Below are 24,491 nucleotides of genomic sequence, written 5' to 3'. Positions count from 1 at the left end.
TTAACTTTTGCCCAACTTTGTATTTGCACAATCTGAAAGACGACTCTTGTGACTTTAAAAAATGGTCAATTTTAATTCTTTAATATTTAATTACTCATGCATGACTCAACCGATCAATCTCATTTTCCCCAGGATTTGCTTAATGAGTGTAGAAAACCACCTACGAAATATCATACCTCAAAATAAATCCGTTCAAAAGTTACAGTAATTTGATTTAGGGGGGACTTACTTTTTTTGTTGTGTATATTTTATTCCTTTAAATTCCACAGAGTCACACAAATGGAGATGAATACCCTTTTCATTATTATATTGCACATTCCTTTCCGAAAAATAACACTTTGTCTTTTTGTTTGTATTACAGGGCCACAGAAGCAGGGGGGGGGGACTGGGGGCTTCAGCGCCCCTCACTTTTTTTTCAAAAAACGTAAAAATGACCATTTGATTGTGATTTGTTGCATGGTCAGCCCCCCCCCACTTTGAAAACCGTTCCGTGGCCCGTGTATTGTACACAATTATTGATATTTTATTCGTCAGAGTCCTCAGAGACTCATATAGATATATATATATGAGTCTCTGTATATATATATATATATATATATATATATATATATTTTTATATATATAAGTTTCATATTCATCATAATAGGTATATATGTTCAATTAAATTCAGACAGCTATCTAGGTCACAAATCACTACCCATAGCCGCTCTCATTTCTTATCATCCCCAGCCCCCCCCCCACTCCGGGGTCGGAAGGACTGCATGCGTGTTCCCAAAATGTCCGGTTTTTAAAGGGGTACTTTTTCGCGGGACAAGTCCGGCCCGCGAATTGCAAAAAAGAGGGGTGTATTTGTATTTTCACCCAGAGATTTCTTTAAAAAGGGTGTGTTTTTTTTTATCTCTCTCTTTGGACTCCTGGGAAATTTTAAAAAGGGGTTATCAAATATTTTGAATAACGTAGAAAAATTAATCAACTCCGGGATCAGATTCCTGAAATTCCTGCTAGTTTTGAAAGCTCATTCGAATGAGCCTGAATAATCCTGAATTAAGGATTATTTCATTTTGAAAAGTAAAGTACGGACCAGTTTTGTTGGAATGAGAGCTCTCACCGGAGATAGAGGATACATTGAGCAGTACCCACGAAAAGCCTCCGAAAGGGGGTTCAGAAATTTTGAAAGACCTTCGATAGGGGGGTGCTTTCAAAGGGAGGGAACGAGCATAGGCGTACCCTAAATAACACTGGGGGGGGGGGGGGTGGGGATTATCATCATAACATAACAATACGAGTACTGCTTCAGCATATCGCATCTTCCAAAATTTTCTTACCCGTTTGCACATTGATTTTACCATGAGTTGAGAAACTTGAGGTGGCTGCTTCTCATACAGTTCTTGAATCGAAGGTGTCAATTAAGCCCTAACATTCCGAAAACAAACATGTTTTAAGGGCTTTTGATATGCATGCGATGTGATATGATTCTGATGAGTGTATTTACAAGTTTGAGACGTGTTTCCATCTTTAGTCGCCATTTTGTAGGCTGTCGACAAACATCTAATCGACTGCGATCTTTGAGCGGAATGGCAGCGAACACAGACGGGAAACCTACGGCGGGGATCATAAGTGAGTATCCGTTGGTTTGGCAGTGCCGGTGCGCAGGACTGGAAGTGGCCTGGACAGCATGCAGCATGCGTTTCTGAAATTCTAGTCGAAATAAATTATGTTCGATTTGAAGAATATGTGAGAAGTTTGAAGACTAAAAAAAAATCACGTTTTTATACCTTTTTGGGTGGGTAAAACTAAATTCAGTTGTATCTAATATTAAATGATGACATGACATGATCAAATGCAATCGAATGTGAATTGAAATTGAGAATGAATCTGGAAAATCATGGACAATGGAACTGGAAGTGTCATGATAAGTGACTGGTTATTGTGAGTCCAAGTTAGCCAATATATAATTTTCATCACCTTCATGAGCTTATCATATCCTCATGTAGGATATCGCAGACAAGGTCAAGTCAACTTTTTTCAACTTTGCCATAATAATCAACACTTTGATTGTGGGCATCAACGGAAAGACAAGACAACGTCTTGAAATAATGTATGAATGTTTAAGAAATTGTGGTTATTGATTTTTATCTTTTTTTATCACATTTTGTGGTGGTATTTGTGAAATCAACTAAGTTAGGACTTAGACTTCTAGTCCCGAGACCTACAGGTAAAAAAAAATCATAAACACAAATGTGATAATTAGTACATTAGACGTGCTACATTACAGGTTCCATTACAAAAGGTCTTGTGATGGGACAATTACTCATACATGTAAATTATAGAAATTTGCAAATGTTGGGTTACTGCATATTTGTACATGCATTTCCAATTGAAAATCGGAGACAAGTCTTCTGCTCTAAACAAATTTTCCAAAACCTTTTGAAATTTCGTCCTGGAAACGTTTTGATAATCAAACTTGTAGGTTTCGTTCTGGTTATGTATTGAAGAGCTTTCAACAGTTTATGATAACTGATGACATTACTTTTATCTTCCAGTCATAGGTGATGAGATTCTGAAAGGTCAAACTCTGGATACAAACTCACACTTCATCTGCAGTGAACTCTACAAGCTGGGGGTCAGAGTTGAGAGGGTAAGATATACCTTTGTGACCCACCTCCACAAAACCAACAATTAGTCACCAGGGAGGGTTCTCTGCAGGGAAATGATTACACAGGGACTTGGAGCACCCCCCCCCCCCGAATGCGCAAAAGGTCCCTGGAAAACATGTAGCAGATTCAGGCTGTAGGTTGTAAAACAGTAGACCCTGAAGATAAATTAAAAATAAAAATGTTTGGTTCTCTGTAAGATGGAGAAAGCATTAAAACAATTTATTCTTCACAAAGTCCTCATACATACTGTAACAATTGGAGCTATAAAGTTAAATAAAAGACAATATCTATGCAGGATCTTTTTTACACCATTTTTCTCAAACTACTTTGATAGTTCACTGAGGTTGCACATTATGTATATCTCAATGCTTGAGTGGACCATGGGCCCCATCTTACAAAGATTTACGATTGATCCGATCAATCTCAACTTTATGGAAATCCATCCACACCATAATTTTTTTCTACACGTCTTCAGTAAACAAGGAGAACCACATTGAATCTTCAAGAGAATGATGAATGAATATACATTATTTTCTAGAAATATTTTGAAAAAAATTGCATTTTAGTAGATGTTGATGTAGCTGGCCGTCCATTATCCGTAGATGTGATTGATCGGATCAATCGTAACTCTGTAAGGCGGGGCCCTGAACTTCACACCATTTTTTTCAAGCTCTCGTTTAGTTTCTTATACACTCATACTTGTGTGGGTAATTGTTGATCAATTTTACCAAGTTATATATTATTTTGAAGCTTATAAGCTCAATAGAAATCTCAAAAAATTCAAGCTACATACCCTTGTAATTGCCTAACTAAAAAAAAATTATTCCTTACCAAGGGGATGTTTCACAAAGAGGCAAGTTATAATACGCGGTAACGCGCGTCCTAGCATGATTTTCCCAGTGCGGTACCGTAATGCCCTTTATACAGCATGCATCTGTGACTCTAACGGGGTGTTGCAAGAAAATATTTGCAATCAATTGCAAATATTTTGTTGCAATTTTACGATTGATACATGTAGATCAATTTTGACTAGCAAATCAGATAACACAGCTTGTTTCAAGAAGCAGATTAGCTAGCAATCACAAATTCTCAATTTCAAAACTTCTGATTGATTAAGGGACGGAAAATATACTTGCACTTGAGAGAAAGTTTCTTCTAATGCTCCTAAGTCAGACTTAAATCTTCGTGAACCCCCCCTCAAATATATGTGTTGTGTAAGTCAAATTGATTTCTTTGGTCTCAAAAAGATTTGACCTACATATACACATAGCCACCTTGTTTATCTTTCCAGGTTTCTGTGATTCATGATGATCTGTCAGTCATTGCCAGTGAAGTTGCTTCGTTCTCCAAACGTTACACCCATGTTATTACTTCAGGTGGTATTGGACCCACCCATGATGATGTTACCTTTGAAGGTATTGGCCGGTATTATGAAGTCAGGTTTAATTTAAACTCAGGTTTAAAGTTGTGGTTTAAGTATGGATAGCCAATTGTTACCTAAATCACTAACAGTAGAGATATAATATTTCAGCTCGTTGGGCTTTCAAATCACTCATAATTGTCTGGGAAGTATAAATAGATGATTGTCTTTACCATCGATGAATCAGGAATTAGTACAGTAAACATAAGAAACATACTACTTAATAAAAATTTTGACACTTTTGGCTTCCCATAATTTTAGCACACAGTTAGACCATGGTCTATGAAGTTAAACCTAACTTCAGAATTCGAATAGAATAAAGAATAAGTAGAATGAAGAATAACTTCAGAATAATGTTCAATGTCTTTGAATATCTTTTATTATCTTTAATTTCAGAAAATGTTATAAAGTACTTGTAAAATCTAAAGTATGTAGTATGTATGAGTTGGTGGATCTAAATAATAACATTTATAGCATTAGAGCTCTTTGTATGGTTTCGAAGCGCTGGATACATGGCTGCAGTTTTACAGTCGCAAACAAATAAAACAAAATGGCCACATCCATGACGGGAATAGATTGAAGCAAGGAAATTGAGAAATCCTGCTTGTTAATCTTATTTGCATAGTCCTATTTGATTGATAATATCATATGGAACAATATCATGAATCTTTAAGGAAATGTAGTTTTTAAACTGGTTGACTGTCCAAGTTTTTGTGGCATTGTGATATAATCTTTTAACTCTTTCCAGGTGTCCTTTGCACCAACGCAAACTCGGTGCCACGCGAACTTCAAATGTCATGCTTACAATCCATTTAATTTATCCTTTTCCATATTAATACCATATATGTGTGAAATTAGGTATTATTTACCCATTTTCTGATCATTATTTTCCAAAAAGTATTATATAGTCAGAAAGCTTGTGAAATTCTTTACGACTTAGCTGTGAAAAGTTGTAGTGAGTTGGATTGGGCAAGTCCATTTTGTTTATTTATTGTTCCTGATCCCTCCCTGAAAATAATTCAGAACTGAGGCGTTCATGGCCCAGCACACAAAGAGTTAATTTCAGTGGTCAGAAGGTCTGAAAAAACAAAGCATCGGTGATCAGCAGCATTAGTCGGGCACTGGTGGACTGGTCAGTACCACTCGGCCTTAATCTAGATTGCCTATAGCCCCTGTGCATATTTTTGACTGGACTGCAATTCCTCTGGCGTGTCAGATTTGAATTTGCTAATTGTTTACATTTTACACTTTTGATTTATTTGATTTATCACCCACCTCTTAGGTGTAGCCAAGGCTTTTGATGAGGAGGTAATACCCCACCCTGAGCTGGTGAAGATATGCAAAGATTACTTTGGTGCTGATAGCTCTATGGATTCGCCGCAACTCAAAATGGCTCTGGTAAGAGATCAGCTGAGCAAGGAGTTTCATTTGCGCATGCTCGAGGCAGCGTATATCCAGCTAACAGAACTAATTCTGTGCTGCCAAAAGGAGTTCGTAAGAACCCTTGCATTGTTTTATTTGCTTCGCTTCAATATATGGCTGGTATCAAGCCTAACTTGTTTACAAGACAGCCAATCACGGCTCGCAATTTAACGTCCATTTTCTAGTTTCTGTTCTATTATATATTGTTTTGCTCTAGCCTTTTAGTCATTCATGCGATTTTACTCAGAGGAGTGCATGTCAAAAGCTTCAGTATGTCCGTTTTTAAGGCTATTTTAAGAGATTTAATTATTTTTGATTTGTTTTGCACTACCTTTGCTCGATAGGTGAAAGTGATTTTGTCTCGCCTTCTGGTATAACTGATTAGGGTGTGTAGGTGGTAGACCATTACTATAACTGCTCACTGCATTTTTTTTTTACTCATTCAATTTCATAGATTCCCAAGTCTTCCACCCTGACTTTCGGCACAAACCTCAAAACAGGACAGAAGATGCTTTACCCTCTTGTTTCTGTCAAGAACGTGTATGTCTTCCCTGGCATTCCAAAGCTGTTAGAGGGTGCTTTCCTCTCACTCAAGGTTTGTGACTTATCCTTTTAATTGAATTAAAGCAGCATTAATTAACCAAACACAGGCATGAGTGTTGCATTCAAATCTGTGATAATTTGATAAAAAATAGGTCTACTCTATAAGACTCAGATATGATACATATCATAATTATTATAATTGCTATCACCTTCATTATTGCTACCACTATCATCACCATCATCATCATCGTCATCATCATCATCACCATCATCATCATCATAATCACTGTCACCATCATCACCATCATCATCATCATCATTGTCATCATCATCATCATCATCACTATCACTATCATCATCACCACCATCATCATCGTCATCATCACCATCATCATCGTCATCATCACCATGGCCATCATCATCACCGTCATCATCATCATCATCATCACCATCCCCATCATCATCACCATCACCATCACCATCATTATCACCATCATTATCACCATCATCATCATCATCATTACCATCGCCATCGTCATCACCATCATCATTAACAACAACACACTACAGTACTTTTATAGCATCGTCTCATCATTACCACCACCACTACCGCCACTACCATCTTTATCATCAACATCATCAGCATCACATTGTCTTTATTATCATGATGATTATTATTATAATGACGATGATGATAATGGTGGTAATGATGAGGAGGATGATGATGATAATGGTGGTAATGATGAGGATGATGATGAAGAAGATGATGTTAATGATGGTGATGATAATGGTGATGATGATGATTATGGTTTTCTTGTTTTCACAGGAGAAATTATTCCAGGGCTCTCAAGTTCATTTCCACCTTCGAGAGATCTTTATCAGCACCCATGAGATCGCCATAGCTCCTTACCTTAACCAATTCAACGCCAAATACAAAGGAAGGGTGCATCTTGGGTCCTATCCAAAACTTAGTCATAGGTAAATTAGAGTTAACATGCTCTGCCTTATAAAATTATAGGATATTTGTATAATGGGTCAATGATGTATCAAATTGTGAGTGTGTATTGCATGTCATTCATGTAACCATTTATTCATGCATTTTTGGCTGCAGCAATGTGAATTTTGGGTGCATTAAATATGCATTCTTTGATAGAAAAAGCTGTGGCATGGATTCTGATGCGCTTAAGCGGGTATGGTAAATTTGCCTGTGATGTCATGAAAGAAAGCAGGGTTTACCTCTTCATCTGTGCAAGCCTAGAAAATTTGGAAGGATTTAAACAAATTTTCTATTACAGATTTATTTGCACCACCCATTTTATAAAACAAAGAATGCACATTTTAAAATGCAGGATGTTATTGACGATGCAGGCATCTTGGCTATTCACGGTATTGTACAAAAGCATTTGGCGCAAGTGCCTCAAGCTTGTCGCGTACTGTAAAATCCTTTTGCTGCAAAAGCACAACACACCCATAAATGTTCACTATTTGTATAATATCTCATAAAGTGCAATATTAGATTAGAAAATGTAGCTGCAATGATATTATAATTTATCCACATTGTGCCGCAGTCAACCCAGGTGAGGTCAATGGGTACCTGGTAGGAATTTATTTCTTGAAATTCAGTGTGCATAACAGCTGCACTGCTAATGAAAGGGTAATTATCCTGCATTACTGTAGATCGCTTAGAGACTCCTGATAAAGTAAGTGTGAAGTGTTATATAAGCTAGTGCAATGGTACCGTGACATTTGCCCTGGCGACAATTGCTCCGCTCAAAGTTCAACACATTAATTGAATGACCAACTTCAGCCAAGGGTTTTACATTTTGCCCTACCTTTAAACCTAACGTAAACCCTATTGCAACCCTAACCCTATATCTCAGACGAAATTAAGCCAGGAGCAATTGTTGCAGGAGCAATTGTCCTGTCACCATACATGTAGTGTACTTTAATTGCTGATGAGTCGTCTTGGCTTGGCTTCTTAGACCTGTTGCATGAAGTTACATTGTATTTGTTTTCTTCTTCCAGTTATTACACCGTCAAGCTTACTTTAGAATGTGAAGATGAGAAGACCTTAGAGGATGCTCACAGTGAACTTCTTTCTTTGCTACCTCGTGGTGAGTTACTCAAGCTCACCATCTTATTATTTTTATTCTAATTATTATTTATTTGTTTCTTCTTGTCTCAACAAAATACAGAGTATGACCATTTCAAAAGTAAATGTAATAATTTTTTACATGAAAGGAGGTTAATGATCATTTACATAAGTGATTTACATGTATGTAAGAGGCAGACGTGCAGAGGTACATGTACGACATTGTAAGAGACATTGCCGTGACTTTAAAAAAGTAAAACACACTTATGAAAATATTGAGACAGTCCAAACGAGCTAACCAGTGACTACAAATTATCATTATGTTCCTCAGTTAAGGGTACAATTATTAACAAAAAGTGTGTGAGTTTTTGCTTGCATTTGTGAAATATTATGATAAAAGGCACATGTATGGTTGAGGAAGATATTTTGATAAACAAATCCATTTCACATTCTTCTAATTTTGCCAGAAATGTAGAAAGAAAAGTGAAGTGGTACTTCTCTATAGTACAGTCTATACCCAGGGCTCAATGTTAGCTAGAACAAGAAATTTTCAATATACGCTCCACTCTGGTGAGATGAATGGGTACCTGACAGGAATGATTTTTTGAATGCACCATGTGAAGGAAAAAGCAGCTTGAGCCAAAGCCTGTTTAATAGTGCACATTTGGATAATGATAAGAGCTGGATTTATATAGCGCTTTTTGCTCGAAGATACAAAGCGCTTGCTATTATTACCCTGGCTTTAGCTGGAGATACCATCACCGGTGCTCAGTGTATGCAAAAAATTTATCCTGCTGGGTACCCATTCACCTCACCTGGGTCGAGTGCAGCACAGTGTGGATAAATTTTTTTCTGAAGGAAAACATGCCATGTCTAGGATTTAAACCCACGACCCTCTGTTTGAAGGGCGAGAGTCAGAACCACAAGACCCCAATGCACCCACAGGTAACTAGATATACAGTGTGTTAATAAAGTTATTACTTCTTGTCTTCCCTCATAGAGCATATTGTAAACTATATTCAGGACCCTATCAGCAATGCTGCGGAGGCTGTCTATGGTCTAGCTTCTAACCAGGACCAACCTAGTCCTCCGCCTGGTCCAGGAACTACCCAGCTAGAGTCCAGTGCCAGTAGTCCTGCCACCTGTCTTGCCAACGATGTTTCGTCGGGATTGGAAGACCCATTGATTGCAAGACTGGCAACAGCTCTTCAAGGTATTATTATTATGATGATGATGATGTTGATGGTGATGATGACGATGATTATAATTATCATTATCATCACCATCATAGTTGTCATGGCATGGTGGAGAAGTCTCTGGACTTTGAATCACAAGGTCTGGGGTTCAATTCCCTCTGCAGCTCTTGTGTTTTCTACATTTTCCACTTTGCACTCGGGAGTAGTAATGGGTAGAAACGGGATAAGGGTCGCTGTGCTTAGGATGGAGTAACACTATACAGCGCAAGTATACATTTCATTACGGCTATATAACGGTTGCATATTATTATTTTTCAGAATACATGGACCATGTTTCACAGAGACCTTTGCCATTGTGGTAACTGCCAGGATAACAGGGCTCAGCAGCCAATCATGCCAACCAAGGTTTTCATGGTTGTTTGAATGGCAAAGTCACTCTTTATGAAACAGGCTCACATTTGAATTTGAATCTTCTATAATTTTAGATTAATTTCTTAGTAACAATGTCGTGGAATGAAAATTAAAAAAATATGATAACTGGTGATTTATTAATAAAAACATGACTAAAAAAAATTATAATAATAATAGGCATTTTTTATAGCGCCATCTATCTAGAAATATTATATTCCGAGGGGTATTGTTTATTATTACCCCGGCTTTAGCTCGAGCTGCCTTTCAGCACTCAGTGCATTCAAGGAATTAATCCTGCCGGGTACCCATTCACCTCACCTGGGTTGAGTGCAGCACAATGTGGATGAATTTTTGATGAAGGAAATCACGCCGTGGCTTGGATTCGAACCCATGACCCTCTGTTTCAAAGTCCGGAGACTAATCCACTGCGCCCATTTTTCATTAACATTTCTACAATCTTGTGCAGGGATGCCACTTTTTCGTATTTTTACGGAATTCCGTCTTTTTCCCTGTTGTCCGTCTTATTTCCGTACTTCCGACTTTTTCTGTTTTCTGTGTACTAAAAATAAGTCGGAAAGTCCTCCTTTTCCCCTCTACAACTCTCCCGATTTCGATGCATGTCGATCGACCGAGTGAAAGATATTTCCCCGAGATATTTGCTTTTATACAGTACATAATTTATAAACGCGCGCACTGCCCACTACGTTCATTGAGTTATGCTTTTATCAAGGCTTTCCGATTGGAATCCTCAATATCCTGGCCAATCAATGCGAGCGACAAGTTCCGAACGCACGCACATAGACAAGCGCAAAGCAGCGGCACGAATCGCGATATAATAGCGACTGGTAAATACGTCTGTAAAGATGATGACGTCATCCAAGATGGCAACTTACAATGACCAACGAAAGGATCGAGGATGACTAAGTTTTGATCATAATTTGAAAGGAATTAGCGGTAACTGCTGTATAAGGTACGATGTTTCTGAATTTTATATATTTTCTCGTGAATTTGGATGTGATTGTTTTTTCATAATGTGACATTTTATGTACCAAAAACGATCCAAAAATCGGTCTGCCGAATGTTGGATCTAACGTTACAGCTGCATGCTGATACGGTACGTAACCCAGGGAGCTCCGGCCCGCTTCGCTGGCCGGTGCTCCCTGGTACTGGGTTAGCTGATTGTCTTTATGTACAGGCCAACAACTCTTCAGTCTATGTATTGGTGAGTGGAGCCAACGCGGTTCAGCGGAGCAACCAAAATACAGAGACTGAAGCTTTTACTAGTCTAGCGTTCTATTACTTTAGAAACACACAACTAACTACCGTCAGTTTTTTCAAACCTTGGCTTCAATGTCATCGATCACAACAAGGTAAGAAGCCACTTGCCCCCCCCTCCATAAATTTTGAGGTGGGGGATACCCCCCCCAAAAAAAAAAATTGGGGGGCTTCCACCGCCAGTGCCCCAATTCACTGATATAGGACACTGTCCCTGCCTGCGATAAGTTTCAGTATTTTTGGAGGACACCTAGTGGCATCCCTGCTTGTGATTAGTTTACCACCTTTTTTTTGCACAGTGATTGAGGAGGCCCTTGAGAAGTACAAAATGGAGGAGATATGTGCAGGATTCAATGGAGGCAAAGATTGCACAGCACTTATACATCTATTCCATGCCGTAGTTAAAAGGTAAGATCACCTTGTATATACATGTATGTGAGATGATAAATTGTCGACAAGGCATTTGCTCCCGCGACAATTGCTCCGGGCTTAATTTTGTCTGAGATGTAGGGTGAGGGTTGCAATAGGGTTTATGTTAGGTTTAGTGTAGGGTAAAGTGTTAAACCTAATGTTGAAGTTTGTCATCTGATTAGTGTATGGAATTTAAAGGGGAGCAATTTTCGCTGGAGCAAATGGCATTGAACGAATAATTGTGATGATGATGATGGTGCTGTTAATGATGATGACGGTGGTGATGATGATGATGGTGATGATGATGGTGATGATGATGGTGATGATGGTGATGATAATGATGATGATGATAGTGCTGTTGATGATGATGATGGTGATGATGATGATGGTGATGATGATGATGATGGTGTTGATGATGGTGATGATGATGGTGATGATGGTGATGATGATGATGATATTGGTATTGATAAAGATAATGATGATGGTGATGATGGTGATGATTGCGATGGTGATGGTGACAATGATGATAATGAATATGTTGATGGTGATGATGATGATGGTGATAATGATGATGATAGTGGTAGTGATGATGATGATGATACTAGTGCTGTTGATTGTGATGATGGTGGTGGTGGTAGTGATGATCATGATGATGGTGACGATAATGTAAATTATTATGATGATTGTAGACTTAGTAAAACAGACAAAATGAAGCAAAATATTCAGGGGCCGCGGAAGGGGGAGGGGGGTTGGGGGAACTTCAGCCCCCCACTTTTTTTCAAAACCGTGTACAAAAACGTAAAAATGACAATAGGACTATGATATTTTGCATGGTTAGCCCCCCCCTACTTTGTAAACTGTTCCGTGGCCCCTGATATTTACAAAAATAGTGGAGGAGATTTCCATATTTGACATCATACATCTTTGATGTATTGCCAATGGGGAGGAACTCATTCTCATCACTTCTTCAATTTTCTCAAACTTTTATTGTTGCATTTCTTTGATTTTTCAGTTGCATACAATTCAAAGTGTTTCAAGCACTTCAGGCATTTCAGTACTGGCATGAATTGTTATGGGTTAATTTAATTTATTTGTGTTGTTTCCAAATTCTCCTTCAGGAAATACCCTGAATACAAAGGCCAGCTACAAGTACTTTACATCCAACACCCCCACGGAACATTCCATGAAGTTGACGAATTTGTGGATGAATCTATAAAAAGGTGAGAAATTTGGTATATTGTATTTGAATACTTTCTTGTTTCATTAGGTTTATTCTCAATATTGATATTCATTACCATTTTACAAAAATGTATACCGGTCCAGTCAATATTGAAGAATTAGCTTCAAGGCCTGTTTTATCTGACAGTTACCATAGTAACCACCAATCAGAATCAAGGAAAGTTGTCAGATCTGACAACTTGTCGGACAAAAATGTTGAAATTCTCCCCCGATGAACTATTAAATTTTGCAATATGTGATTGTCCGTTTACAGATATAATCTGAAGACTATCTTGATAAAGGGTCGTATCAAAGATGCATTATGGGATATGAAGAAGAATCATCCGACGATCAAAGCCGTATTAATGGGAACGAGACAGACGGACCCACATTCTGGTAAGTAAAGCAAATTTCTGCATTTTTGTAGGGCTAGCTACATGTCAATGTGTAATAAGTGCAGTTTTGAATAGTAAAACACTTATTTATATATGTAAATGCAATTTATTTAACTTTTATGCTAATCTCACCAAGCTGTTTTTTCCTTTTAAATGTAGGCTACATTAGGGGAAGGCGGGGTAAGTTGAGCATAGGGGCAAGTTGAGCCACCAGCCCCAGGCCAATAATGAATGAGTCAGACATTGTGGTGGTGTCATGTATTGATGACCCATAGCATAACCCCTAACCCCACCACATTGTTTCCAACTTTGAAACAAAAAGTAGTTTTTTAGAGGGAAAAATATGAATTTCAGCCAAAAAAGTAAAGAGTGTGAAATAGATAAGTGCTTTATAAACACACACGTCTTTAAATATAATAAAGACATGATAACAACATTATTAGTCCAGGTATTGATCTTCATTCTTGTCATAGTCTTTTATATGATGGATGCATAATAAATATGTGGATACAAAATTATCGCACTAAGTTCGGACTGGGGTAAGTTGAGCCAAACAGCATGGGGCAAGTTGAGCCATGGTAATTCCTATGGTAATGTATCTTAAAAAAACAAACAAACCATAAAAATCGATTGAAATGCAGGCTGAAAGGAGCAAATTTACATGACTGCTCTTTTCCTTTTACAGGATGTTAGTATTTATAGAGAATTAGCAAGTGAAAAGACTTTAAACAAAAAAATGACATGCTGGTTCTCCCCCATACATTTTGTACATAGTTTTTGTGGCTCAACTTACCCCAGAAGGTGGCTCAAACTTACCCCATATATGGGGCAAGTTGAGCCATTTGACATCGTTTTTTTCAAAGGTCACAATGACTTTCAGTGTTGGGATAGAAAGTTATATATAGGTGGAAAATATTTCAGAAGAATTAAATTTCAAGGCAAGGTACTTATTTCGACACGATTATTAATCATATCAATTCTAACATGCAAAAAGCAAAAACTGTCACAACTTACCCCGCCTTCCCCTACTGTTGTTTTTTTCTCTTTGTGATTTCCCTAATAATAAATACCTCATTCAGAGCTGCTAAGTGGTACAGATTTTCTGAATTTAGTACTGAAAATGGGAAAAAGACCAGGTGGTTTCATGCAAAATACTGATTTCTTAAGTTTCAGTTTTATTTGTTTTCTTATGGTATTTCTTTGAAAATTCTGATTTCCTCACCAAAATACTGATTTTCAGTTTTAAAAATACTGAAATGTTCCTGTTCAGGATGACAACTGTGCTCTTTGCTCTTATGTATCTAAAATTCCACAATAATAATAATTGGTCATTTTCAAACAAAAGTGGACATGGGGGTGAAAATTAAAACTTGCTAGAAATTATTAGGCATCAATGTTTTTTGAAACTAGACATCTTAAAATATATTTTTCCATTTCATTTACATAAAAGTATTAATTAAGTCTTGAGATACAGTGAATTTTATGCAAGGGAAATTAAATGTTACAAAATGTTGATTTTTGCATCAAAATTCACATATTGCCTATCACAATATAAAATTTGTATTAGAAGCACATTTGTTGGCAAGATACAAGCTGTGTATTGTATCTAACTCCTAAATAGCAAAAAAAAAAATCTGTGAAGTGTTTTTCTGAAAAAATTGGGTTTCGAAGTTTTCAAAACTGGTTGTCGTGTCACTCACATTTTAAATGCAAAAAGTTTTCTAGAGCTGTGTATTCTGAAAATTAATTTATCCCAGTACTGGAGCAAATACAGTTTATCTGTACCTTATTGTATATAAAGTAACTTGGTCCAATGTGTTAAGGTAAAGCTAAAATTAACTGTTAAAGTTGTGTCGTGTCACTCACAATGTCGTGTCACTCACGAAATGTCGTGTCACTCACGGTATTATATTGTGTATAAAATAGGACATCCAGTAATTTCTGAAGCGTTTTACCAGGGATACAGTCAAAATGTTGTTCCTGACATCATTTAGGCCTATTTTAGGCTAATAATTTCCTCCATCTTCCTAATTTTACTCCTTTTTATGGAAATATTGAATTTGACATTGAGTTCATCTATTTTCTCTCCTCTCCGTGGTTGCCTTGGTTTAAAAAATCCTGACAATTTTCCATTGGTGTGAAGACTCGGATCCTAATTCATATTTTGGTGAATGTACTGTGATTAAGAATATAACAACATAATCAATCAACACAAAATTATGAATGTATCAAGAGAAAAACCACTATACTTTAGCAATGGACATATTTACAATGCATAAAGGGTTGGTGATGTTTCAAGTCATACCTAGGTATTACTCGAACATTCTCTGTCTCCATTTACAGAAATGAGCAGAAAGTTCACCTTTCTTTTGAGCAATGTTATTTCTTTGTTATACTCATAGAGCTTTAGAAAAGTCAGGGATCCTTTTTTGAAATTTGCAGAAATTTAGTGGTAAAGTAGTGTACATGAGATATAAGAGATCACCATGAACACCAAACATTTTTTCAAATTCGGAAAAGAAAATATTTTTCTTTTCCTTCTGATTGATTAAATCAACCTTTTCATTTGCCATAAAGCTTGTATTCCAGGACATGAAATAAACAAATTTGCAAGAAAACATAACATTTCAGGTGAGAATGTACTGAGATTTGATAGAACATTTTGGATATTGCTTGAAGCAGCTAAATGCCAAGTTCAAAATCATTATTTGTTCGGCCACCATTCATACCGCTAGTGATCAACTACATGTAGGGTCTGAACAGCAAACTACCGTAAGCGGGCCGATGTGTGTTCAGAGCAGATTTGCATTTACACATATATTAATTACAACAAAATGATGCATGTTCATGTAGGTCCCAACAAGTCCCAACCGAGACCGCATTTTGATTTGAGCAACTTTGGATGGGTTGCCATGTACCAGTAGATCAATTTTTTTTTTTTTTGGGGGGGGGGTACCCTGATAAGAACAGAGCTGGACCTCGAGGGGAAAAAGCTATTGAGGTATAAAGGGAGCCTGGTTGGGATGCTGAATTGGATTTTAGTGTGACATCCAAGGGCTTAGAAAAGGAAAGGCTAATGACTTGTAGTTTTTATGCAAGAATCAGGTACTGACTGCGTCTTTCACCTTGTGGCTTTCCCTGGATTCCCGTGGTATGGTATATGATCAAATAATTAGCAATGAAAAGGTGCTTACAAGATTCCAGCTAAAAGAATAGCTCTGAATTTTGGTACAGTGCCTACATGTACTGCCTTGGGGGGGGGGTCCACATACAAGCAGTGTTCAGGAGAAAACCTGTGCTTGTTGAGATGAATTCCCAAGTTTCTCAAGGATTTGCTGATAGTCCATCTGAAGTGTGCAGCAACGTCATTAGGGTTTGGTACCAAAAAAGACATTGAAACTCCCATGTCCTATTTGGACAATGCCTGAAATATTAAAGGAGGATAATATTGTAATCCAATATTTCAAGAAAAAGGAGTCATACATGACATCATTGGCTACCAGACCATGCCAGATGATGTTAGTGACTATTGAGAATACCTTTCTTACAAGGAAAAATTATTCCATCCGTTGTGGATGCTGAATTGTATGAACCTGTAAACTTTCATATACAGATAGGGAGAAAGAGTTAAAAGTTTTGAATGATATCAGGCCACAAAAAGAATGTTTGAGTTGATTTCAATGCCAAGACCTCATAACACCTCCTTCAAGTGCCCCCTCCTCCTCTAAAGAGGAGAGTGGTAGAAGCCCTAGTGTGACAATGTGGTATGGTATAGGGAATGTGAGTTGATGGGCAAATATGACCATAAACCAAGAATAAAACATCAGGATGACATATTAACTTTAAAGAAAGCAGTTATTGTGTAATTAAGCTTGTTTTTTGGTTAATGGTATTTTACTCTTCTAGATCATGCAAAAAATACTTTCAATGTTGAGATAAATGTTGTATTTTTGCACTTGTCGTGTCACTCACGTTTTGGATGTCGTGTCACTCACGGTGTATAGGAGGGTACCATTTTCCATAGAGAAGGTTTGATTGATTTTGACTATATGTGTTAGATAGGTACACTATTTATGTCCATTTACTGGTACTCACAGTACTCCATGACAACTGCTTGGGCACGAATCCAACCATATGTGTTAGTGGTCAGAAACCCATGTCCAAAATTTGTCGTGTCACTCACGCACCGTTTTTTAATCATACCTACTAAACGAATTGTTGAATTCAAATCAAACTCGCAGTGGCCCATGCCAGTCCTACATGTACATTGTATATAATATAGTAGTCATGATTGATTCATAACCTTTAAGTTTGTAGATATGAGCCCTTACACCTCTCCGATTGTCGTGTCACTCACGTTTGAAAATGACCAATTATAAAAAAAATAACCAATTGGACACTGAACTCTCAAATAAGCTGGCTGGAGTTTTATTGAAAGCATGTGCCATGTAGTGAAATCATGCATTCTCAAACAGGTTAACTTCAATTTCTTACCCATCATCATTACCACCATTCAAACCTCCAAAGATCATCACGTTATCATTGTGATTTTTATTTTCATTATTCTAATCAGCCAGCTTGAGTGCCTTCTCGCCCACCGATGAAGGTTGGCCTGAGTTGATGCGAGTCAATCCGATGTTATTCTGGAGCTACCATGATGTCTGGGCCTTCTTGCGTCGCCTTTTTGTGCCTTACTGCAGACTTTATGACAAAGGGTGAGTTTACACTCTTGTATGGTTGAGTCACCTACAGCAAAAATCAATTTTAACAATCTTTAGTCTAGTCAAACATGCATGTTTTGGAATTAATTTTATCCCTCTTGAAATTAAGTTATTTGTTAGTAACCTCTTGGCATTGTTGAAGGTTATTCACTGAAATCAATTTTAAGAACCTGTAGACTGATTAAATTGTGTTCGATCAAAATTACCACTTTAAATTAATATTTATAAATAAGTCAACAAATCTCAATTGGTCCCAATATCGGGGTGTCACAAGAAATTATTTGTAATCAGTTGCAAATGTCTGTTGCTAATTCGCAAGTGATATATCAATTGTAGCTTATCATAATAGATTTTTTCCACCAGCAGGTCACCCGCAACAAAGTTTTGAGCATCTTCAAAACTTTTCTGCATCCAAATCAGACTTGCGTGCGCTTCTGCGGGCAACAGCATGTTAGATGCGTGTGAGATACTGTCAGTGTGGCGACCTGCTGATAGCAAAAGTAGTTACCCGCAAGTCACACACAAGGCTTGCACGGAACGTTGTGACAGAGTCTTAATGACCAGACCTATTGATTTTGGGATCTAAACTTGACTTGCAACACACCATTAGGCAGAGTTAAATGTATTATTAGTACATTACCAAATATTGTTAACAATTTTCATCATCATCAATCCAAAGTTTAAATCCTGTTATTGTCGCCATGAACGGGAGTGGTCTGTTTCACCTTAACACTTGCAAAATTCAAAGTTTAATATTATGGTAATCATTTCACTCATCAAAATTTAAAGGACAAGTCCACCCCAACAAAAACTTGATTTGAATAAAAAGAGAAAAATTCAACAAGCATAACACTGAAAATTTCATCAAAATCGGATGTAAAATAAGAAAGTTATGACATTTCAAAATTTCGCTTCATTTCACAAAAACAGTTATATGAACGAGCCAGCTACATCCAAATGAGAGAGTCGATGATGTCGTTCACTCACTATTTCTTTTGTTTTTTATTGTTTGAAATATGAAATATTTTGATTTTCTCGTCATTGCCATGTGAAATGAAGTTTCATTCCTCCCTGAACACGTGGAATTCCATTATTTTAACATTTTGTGCTTCAGGCAAGGAGGTCCCAATCGTCAAATTTGTAAAAATTGAAATATTGTATAATTCAAACAATAAAAAACAAAAGAAATAGTGAGTGAGTGACATCATCAACTCTCTCATTTGGATGTAACTGGCTCGTTCATATAACTATTTTGTTAAAAATAAGCGAAAATTTGAAATGTCATAACTTTCTTATTTTACATCCGATTTTGATGAAATCTTCAGCATTGTGCTTGTCTGATTTTTCTCTATTGATTCAAATCAACATTTTTCTGAGGTGGACTTGACCTTTAAATTGTCTCTTCTGTTTCCCTTCCGAATAGTTACACTTCTCTGGGTAGTGTGTCCACCACATCACCCAACCCCGCCCTGATGTACACCACCGACAGGGGCGAGATCAAGTACCACCCCGCCCACAAACTAGCAGAAGAGGAACATGAGAGGTCTGGGAGGGTACCCTTCTCGCCCAAATGATGATACGCTCCAACTTCTTCCTGTATTTTTAAATAATGGAGTATCTATGTAGGCTGTCAAAAAGTGTGACAATTAGCAGCAGGAGATGGCCCGATGATCAGAGAATCATATGCTCTATATATTCAAATATAAATTTATATTAAAAAAATATTCCATCAAGTGGATCCAGGCAATAAATTGGCCAAATGTCCAAATTTAGAGACGACCAGTGTTGCCCTTGCCTGTAATCTAGGTGGGGGGCAGCAGCTGTTTTCTTTGCTGTGTAACGCTAATGTAATTTGAAATGACTGATATGTTGAGACTACATACAAACAGAAGGTGAAAATAAACAATGCCTGTACTGCCGCATTTTGCTTTTGTCATTGTTTTCTTTTTATGAACTATAATTCAGTGTGGGATTTATTTGTATGAAACATTGCCTCTGGGCATTCTGTGAACTAATGGTAAGAAAACAGCGACTTAAACAAAGTGAGATGATATAGGCCGTTGGTGCTTTGCATACAATATTTGTAGCCTTGGTGCATCAAACGGATTGCCTATGTTTATGAATGAAAGCAGAGATTACACATGTAGACTCGCGATGGCCTTGTTATAAGTATACTATGATTAACCATGGTTTGTAGATAAGTATGATTCATCTAAAAACAAGTGTCCACATGATTATTTATGAAACAAAGGAATATATGTATAAAAAAATCAGGCATAAGTATATACCTCCACTTGATATATTTCATTTGGAAAAAGGCCATTCACCCTTGGCTATCACCTATGGCGAGTTCGGATTGTTCTTATAGGGTACATGTTCCTTTGGGGTTTAATATTTGCACTGTTGTCCCGACTGATGTGTATGATTTGTATGCCATGAGACCAGTCTGTTCAGGCATCATTCATTATGATATGGCTTCCGAAGATTGATTTCCTCGATGGACACAGGTTGCTTTGCTAGGTTTGGCATCCTAAGGGTCATGAATAGCAAGTTGTGATGAAAGTATTGATTCAGTAACATACCTCAGTATTAATTCTGAACTGCAATCAATACATCTCAAACTTCACGCCTTGCATTGTGAATGAATTCTGAGTGCAATCTAGGTGCATTTGAATGCATTTTAAATGTATTCTGAATGGATATGAATCAAGAGGTAAACTTGCACAAGTCGTTCTTCCTTAGGTCAAAGCAGTATTTGAGACTAGGTTATGCAAAACATGTATGTATATCTCTTCTATTAAAAGTCAAATAGAGTTGTTGTAGTTCCAATATATTTTACTTAAGGCAAAATCACAGGTAAGTGCACTGCACATGAATCTGAATGCATTTTGAAAGTATTCTAAATAAATCTAAATTTACTCTCGGTGGAGGGTTTGAGGTTTTCCTTTAATGTGGCTGAATGAATTTTGAATGTATTCTAAATAAATCTAAATTTACTCTCGGTGGAGGGTTTGAGGTTTTTGTCTCACCTGCATAGCAGAGTGAGGCTATAGGCGCCGCTTTTCCGACGGCGGCGGCGTCAACATCAAATCTTAACCTAAGGTTAAGTTTTTGAAATGACAGTATAACTTAGAAAGTATATGGACCTAGTTCATGAAACTTGGCCATAAGGTCAATCAAGTATTACTGAACATCCTGCCTGAGTTTTATGTCACATGCTTAAAGTCAAAGGTCATTTAGGGTCAATGAACTTAGACCATGTTGGGGGAACCAACATCAAAATCTTAACCTAAGGTTAAGTTTTTGAAATGTCATCATAACTTAGAAAATGTATGGACCTAGTTCATGAAACTTGGACATAAGGTTAATCAAGTATCACTGAACATCCTGCATGAGTTTCACGTCACATGACCAAGGTCAAAGGTCATTTAGGGTCAATGAACTTTGGCCGAATTGGGGATATCTGTTGAATTCCCATCATAACTTTGAAAGTTTATGGATCTGATTCATGAAACTTGGACATAATAGTAATCAAGCATCACTGAACATTTTGTGCAAGTTTCAGGTCTCATGATTAAGGTCAAAGGTCATTTAGGGTCAATGAACTTTGGCCAAATCGGGGGTATCTGTTGAATTACCATCATAACTTTGAAAGTTTATTGCTCTAGTTCATTAAACTTGGACATTAGAGTAATCAAGTATCACTGAACATCCTGTGCGCGTTTCAGGTCACATGACCAAGGTCAAAGGTCAATGAAGTTAGGCTGAATTGGGTGTATCTGTTGAATTACTATCATAACCTTGAATGTTTATGGATCTGATTCATGAAACTTTTACATAAGAGTAATCAAGTATCACTGAACATCCTGTGCGAGTTTCAGGTCACATGATCAAGGTCAAAGGTCATGTAAGGTCAATGAACTTTGGCCATGTTGGGGTTTTTTGTTGAATAACCATCATATCTCTGTAAGTTTATTGGTCTAGTTCATAAAAAGTGGACATAAGAGTAACCATTTATCACTGAACATCTTGTGCGAGTTAGAGTACTAGTATTCAAAGTCAGCACTGCTGCTATATTGAACCGCGTGATGCAGGTGAGACGGCCAGAGGCATTCCACTTGTTCTTATTGTGACTGAATGCATTTTGAATGTATTATAAATGAATTGAATACTGCTCATTGTTTCTGAAAGCGTTTTTGAATGTATTCCAAATGAATCTGAATTTGTTATTAATGCCTTCTGAGTGCTCTCTCAATGCATCTGAATGCATTTTGAATGTATTCTGAATGAATATGAATGCATTCTTAATTTATTCTTGATGCATTCTTGGTGCATTGTGAATGCATCTGAATGAATTTTGGATGTATTCTAGTTGAATTTGATTGGATTCTGTCTATATCATTACTTTCTAAATGCATCTAACTGCAATATAAATGTATTCTGAATGACCATGAATGCATCCTTGATTTACTCTCTATCTTTTCAGGGTGCATTATGAATGTATTTTGAATGGGTTTTGATAGAATTCTGAACGCCAAATGCATTTACCACTACAATGTGTCCTAAATCCATCTGATTAAAAAAATACTGAGATTAGAATACTCCCTCGCCTTCTCTCCAATCTCATGTGCAATATACATTATATCTCCATGTCAAATTTCACAATAAAATAGCCCCCCCCCCTTTGCAAGTGCTTAAAACGATATACCCTTAATTCTATACAGTTGAACTTTGTATGTCATACAGAGCTGCCAAGTAGTACCGATTTTCCGTATTTAGTACTGAAAATAGAGAAGAATACTGATTGTTTCATGCAAAATACTGATTTCTTAAGTTTCAGTTTATGTGTTGTCCTATGGTATTTCTGTGAAAATACTGATTTCCTCACCAAAATACTGTTTTTCAGCCTTGAAAATACTGAAATGTTCTTGTTCAGGTTGGCAGCTCTGCATTAAGTCAGTATCTTGTCTTTCTCTGTCATTAATTTGTCTTTAGTTGTTTCTGTTTTTTTACATTTGAACTGATTTGTGGTGGTGCTGTGGTCTAGTGGTTATATGCATACATCACAAGGTACAGGATTCAAGTCCTGTGACACTCGTATCCTTTCATCTACATTTGCCTCTTCTTAAAGAGAAAAGTTAGTTCAGGGGTCAGGGTTCATAAAACTTGTTACATTAACATTTTTGCAATAACAGTTTAAAGGGGAAGTTCACCCTGAAGAAAACTTTGTTGTAAAAATAGCAGAAAAAATAGTAAAAAATATTGGTGAAGGTTTGAGGAAAATCCGTTAAAGAGTAAGAAAGTTATTAGAGTTCAAAATTTTGGATTTGTAACGTCATAAACGAGCAGCTGCCCCATATGTTATATAATATAAAATGTATGAATTTCAAATTTTGTATGGTTCCTGATGACTTAATTTTGTTTTCTTTTCATGATTGGGTGTGAAATGGTCTATTGATATACAAAAGTTACAGTGAAAACCATTTTCAATTTTCTGAGAAAATTACATTTCATTGATTTTTTACCATTCGCTATGTAGGAATGCTGCTCGCATATGACGTCACAAATCAAATAATTGAAATTCTAATAATTTGTTAATTATTTTTCAATTTTTCTCAAACCTTCGGCAATATTTTTTATTATTTTTTTCCCCTTTAAAGCTACTGAAACCCTTCAATCTGATTGGTCGATAGTACATTTGGTATAGAATTTGGGCATTTGTTATTATAAGAATTCTTTGTGAAACAGGGCCCTGGTAGTGAATAAGAATAATGGAAGAAACTGTTTCAAAATTTGATTGCGACAGGCTCTTTATAATGCGTTTATATGACACCTAGTTAGATCCTTGTCGTTTGATTGATTGTTTGAGAGCGACCATTCGGCCCATTTTACGATGATGTCATCATCCGTGCAATTTGGGATCCATTCGTCGTGCAATTTTGGATCTATAGGATTATTTCAATTGCCTGGGCTCAGAGACTACCAGTGCTACAGGTAACTATTGTGTTTGTAGTGCGTGTGTTGTATGTACGAAGCAATCAACAGACCACGTTTTCCCTTAATGCACTTTATTCAAATATATAAATGTCAAATGACAATGTCTATTTCAGTTGTCATATAAAACAAATGATGAATGTTCTCTTGATTCATGCAATGGACAAAGTATTTTATTCAGTGACAGATGAAATGAATGATCCATTCAACTCTGCTACACCTCATTGAATGGATAATTTCATCTTTCACCTCTTGAAGTATTCATTGCACTTGAAAACTTTAAATTCCTTATTTGCTTACTGAGAATTGGTGTTTGCTCTTGTAAAAACAACAAAATCCCCAAATTGATGAGAAATTGAGTTAATGTTCTCAATTCATCCAAAAGTCACAGGTATGCACTGAACACAGATGAGCATTTATGGGACTTCACCCATACTGTTGGCCTGAGAGTTACAGCTGCCATTTGACATTGTAATATTGGTGCATTTGAAGAGCTATCTTTTGCAGTGGACAAATTTTCATGATATTCTTCCTGAATATCAGTAAAAAAGAATGGAATATAGCTCACAATGATCAGGGCCCCGTCTTACAAAGAGTTACGATTGATCCATTCAATCATAACTCTATGGCAATACATCAGTGTCATAATTTTTTCTACTGCAAATGTGCACAATGTCCTTAGTAAACAAAGAGAAGCACACTGAATATTCAAGACAACAATGAATGCATGAATATA

The 24,491-nt window shown here is 36.9% G+C and overlaps 1 protein-coding gene across 1 annotated transcript; it reads left to right on the top strand.

Annotated features, from left to right (window-relative positions):
• The first annotated feature begins 1,355 nt into the window (after positions 1-1,355).
• On the top strand, positions 1,356-20,046 carry LOC121422000 (FAD synthase-like). Its single transcript, XM_041616803.1, has 13 exons — positions 1,356-1,617; positions 2,544-2,638; positions 3,949-4,072; positions 5,360-5,475; positions 5,954-6,094; positions 6,869-7,020; positions 8,068-8,156; positions 9,135-9,347; positions 11,316-11,424; positions 12,546-12,647; positions 12,920-13,041; positions 17,614-17,755; positions 19,185-20,046. The coding sequence occupies exons 1-13, from the start codon at positions 1,458-1,460 to the stop codon at positions 19,333-19,335; spliced, it is 1,716 nt and encodes a 571-aa protein (XP_041472737.1). The 5' UTR covers positions 1,356-1,457; the 3' UTR covers positions 19,336-20,046.
• The last annotated feature ends 4,445 nt before the right edge of the window (positions 20,047-24,491 follow it).

The sequence above is a fragment of the Lytechinus variegatus genome, chromosome 9 (assembly GCF_018143015.1).
Source record: "Lytechinus variegatus isolate NC3 chromosome 9, Lvar_3.0, whole genome shotgun sequence".
In the NCBI taxonomy this organism is placed as follows: Eukaryota; Metazoa; Echinodermata; class Echinoidea; order Temnopleuroida; family Toxopneustidae; genus Lytechinus; species Lytechinus variegatus.
This window is presented reverse-complemented; position numbering and strand designations above follow the sequence as displayed.

Bases quoted from the DNA above. Each gene is read 5' to 3' on its own strand.
- LOC121422000 (XM_041616803.1), top strand. From the start codon at position 1,458: ATGCGATGTGATATGATTCTGATGAGTGTATTTACAAGTTTGAGACGT. The intron at 1,618-2,543 runs GTGAGTATCCGT...TTTATCTTCCAG, and splicing joins ACCTACGGCGGGGATCATAA to TCATAGGTGATGAGATTCTG. The intron at 5,476-5,953 runs GTAAGAGATCAG...TCAATTTCATAG, and splicing joins CGCAACTCAAAATGGCTCTG to ATTCCCAAGTCTTCCACCCT.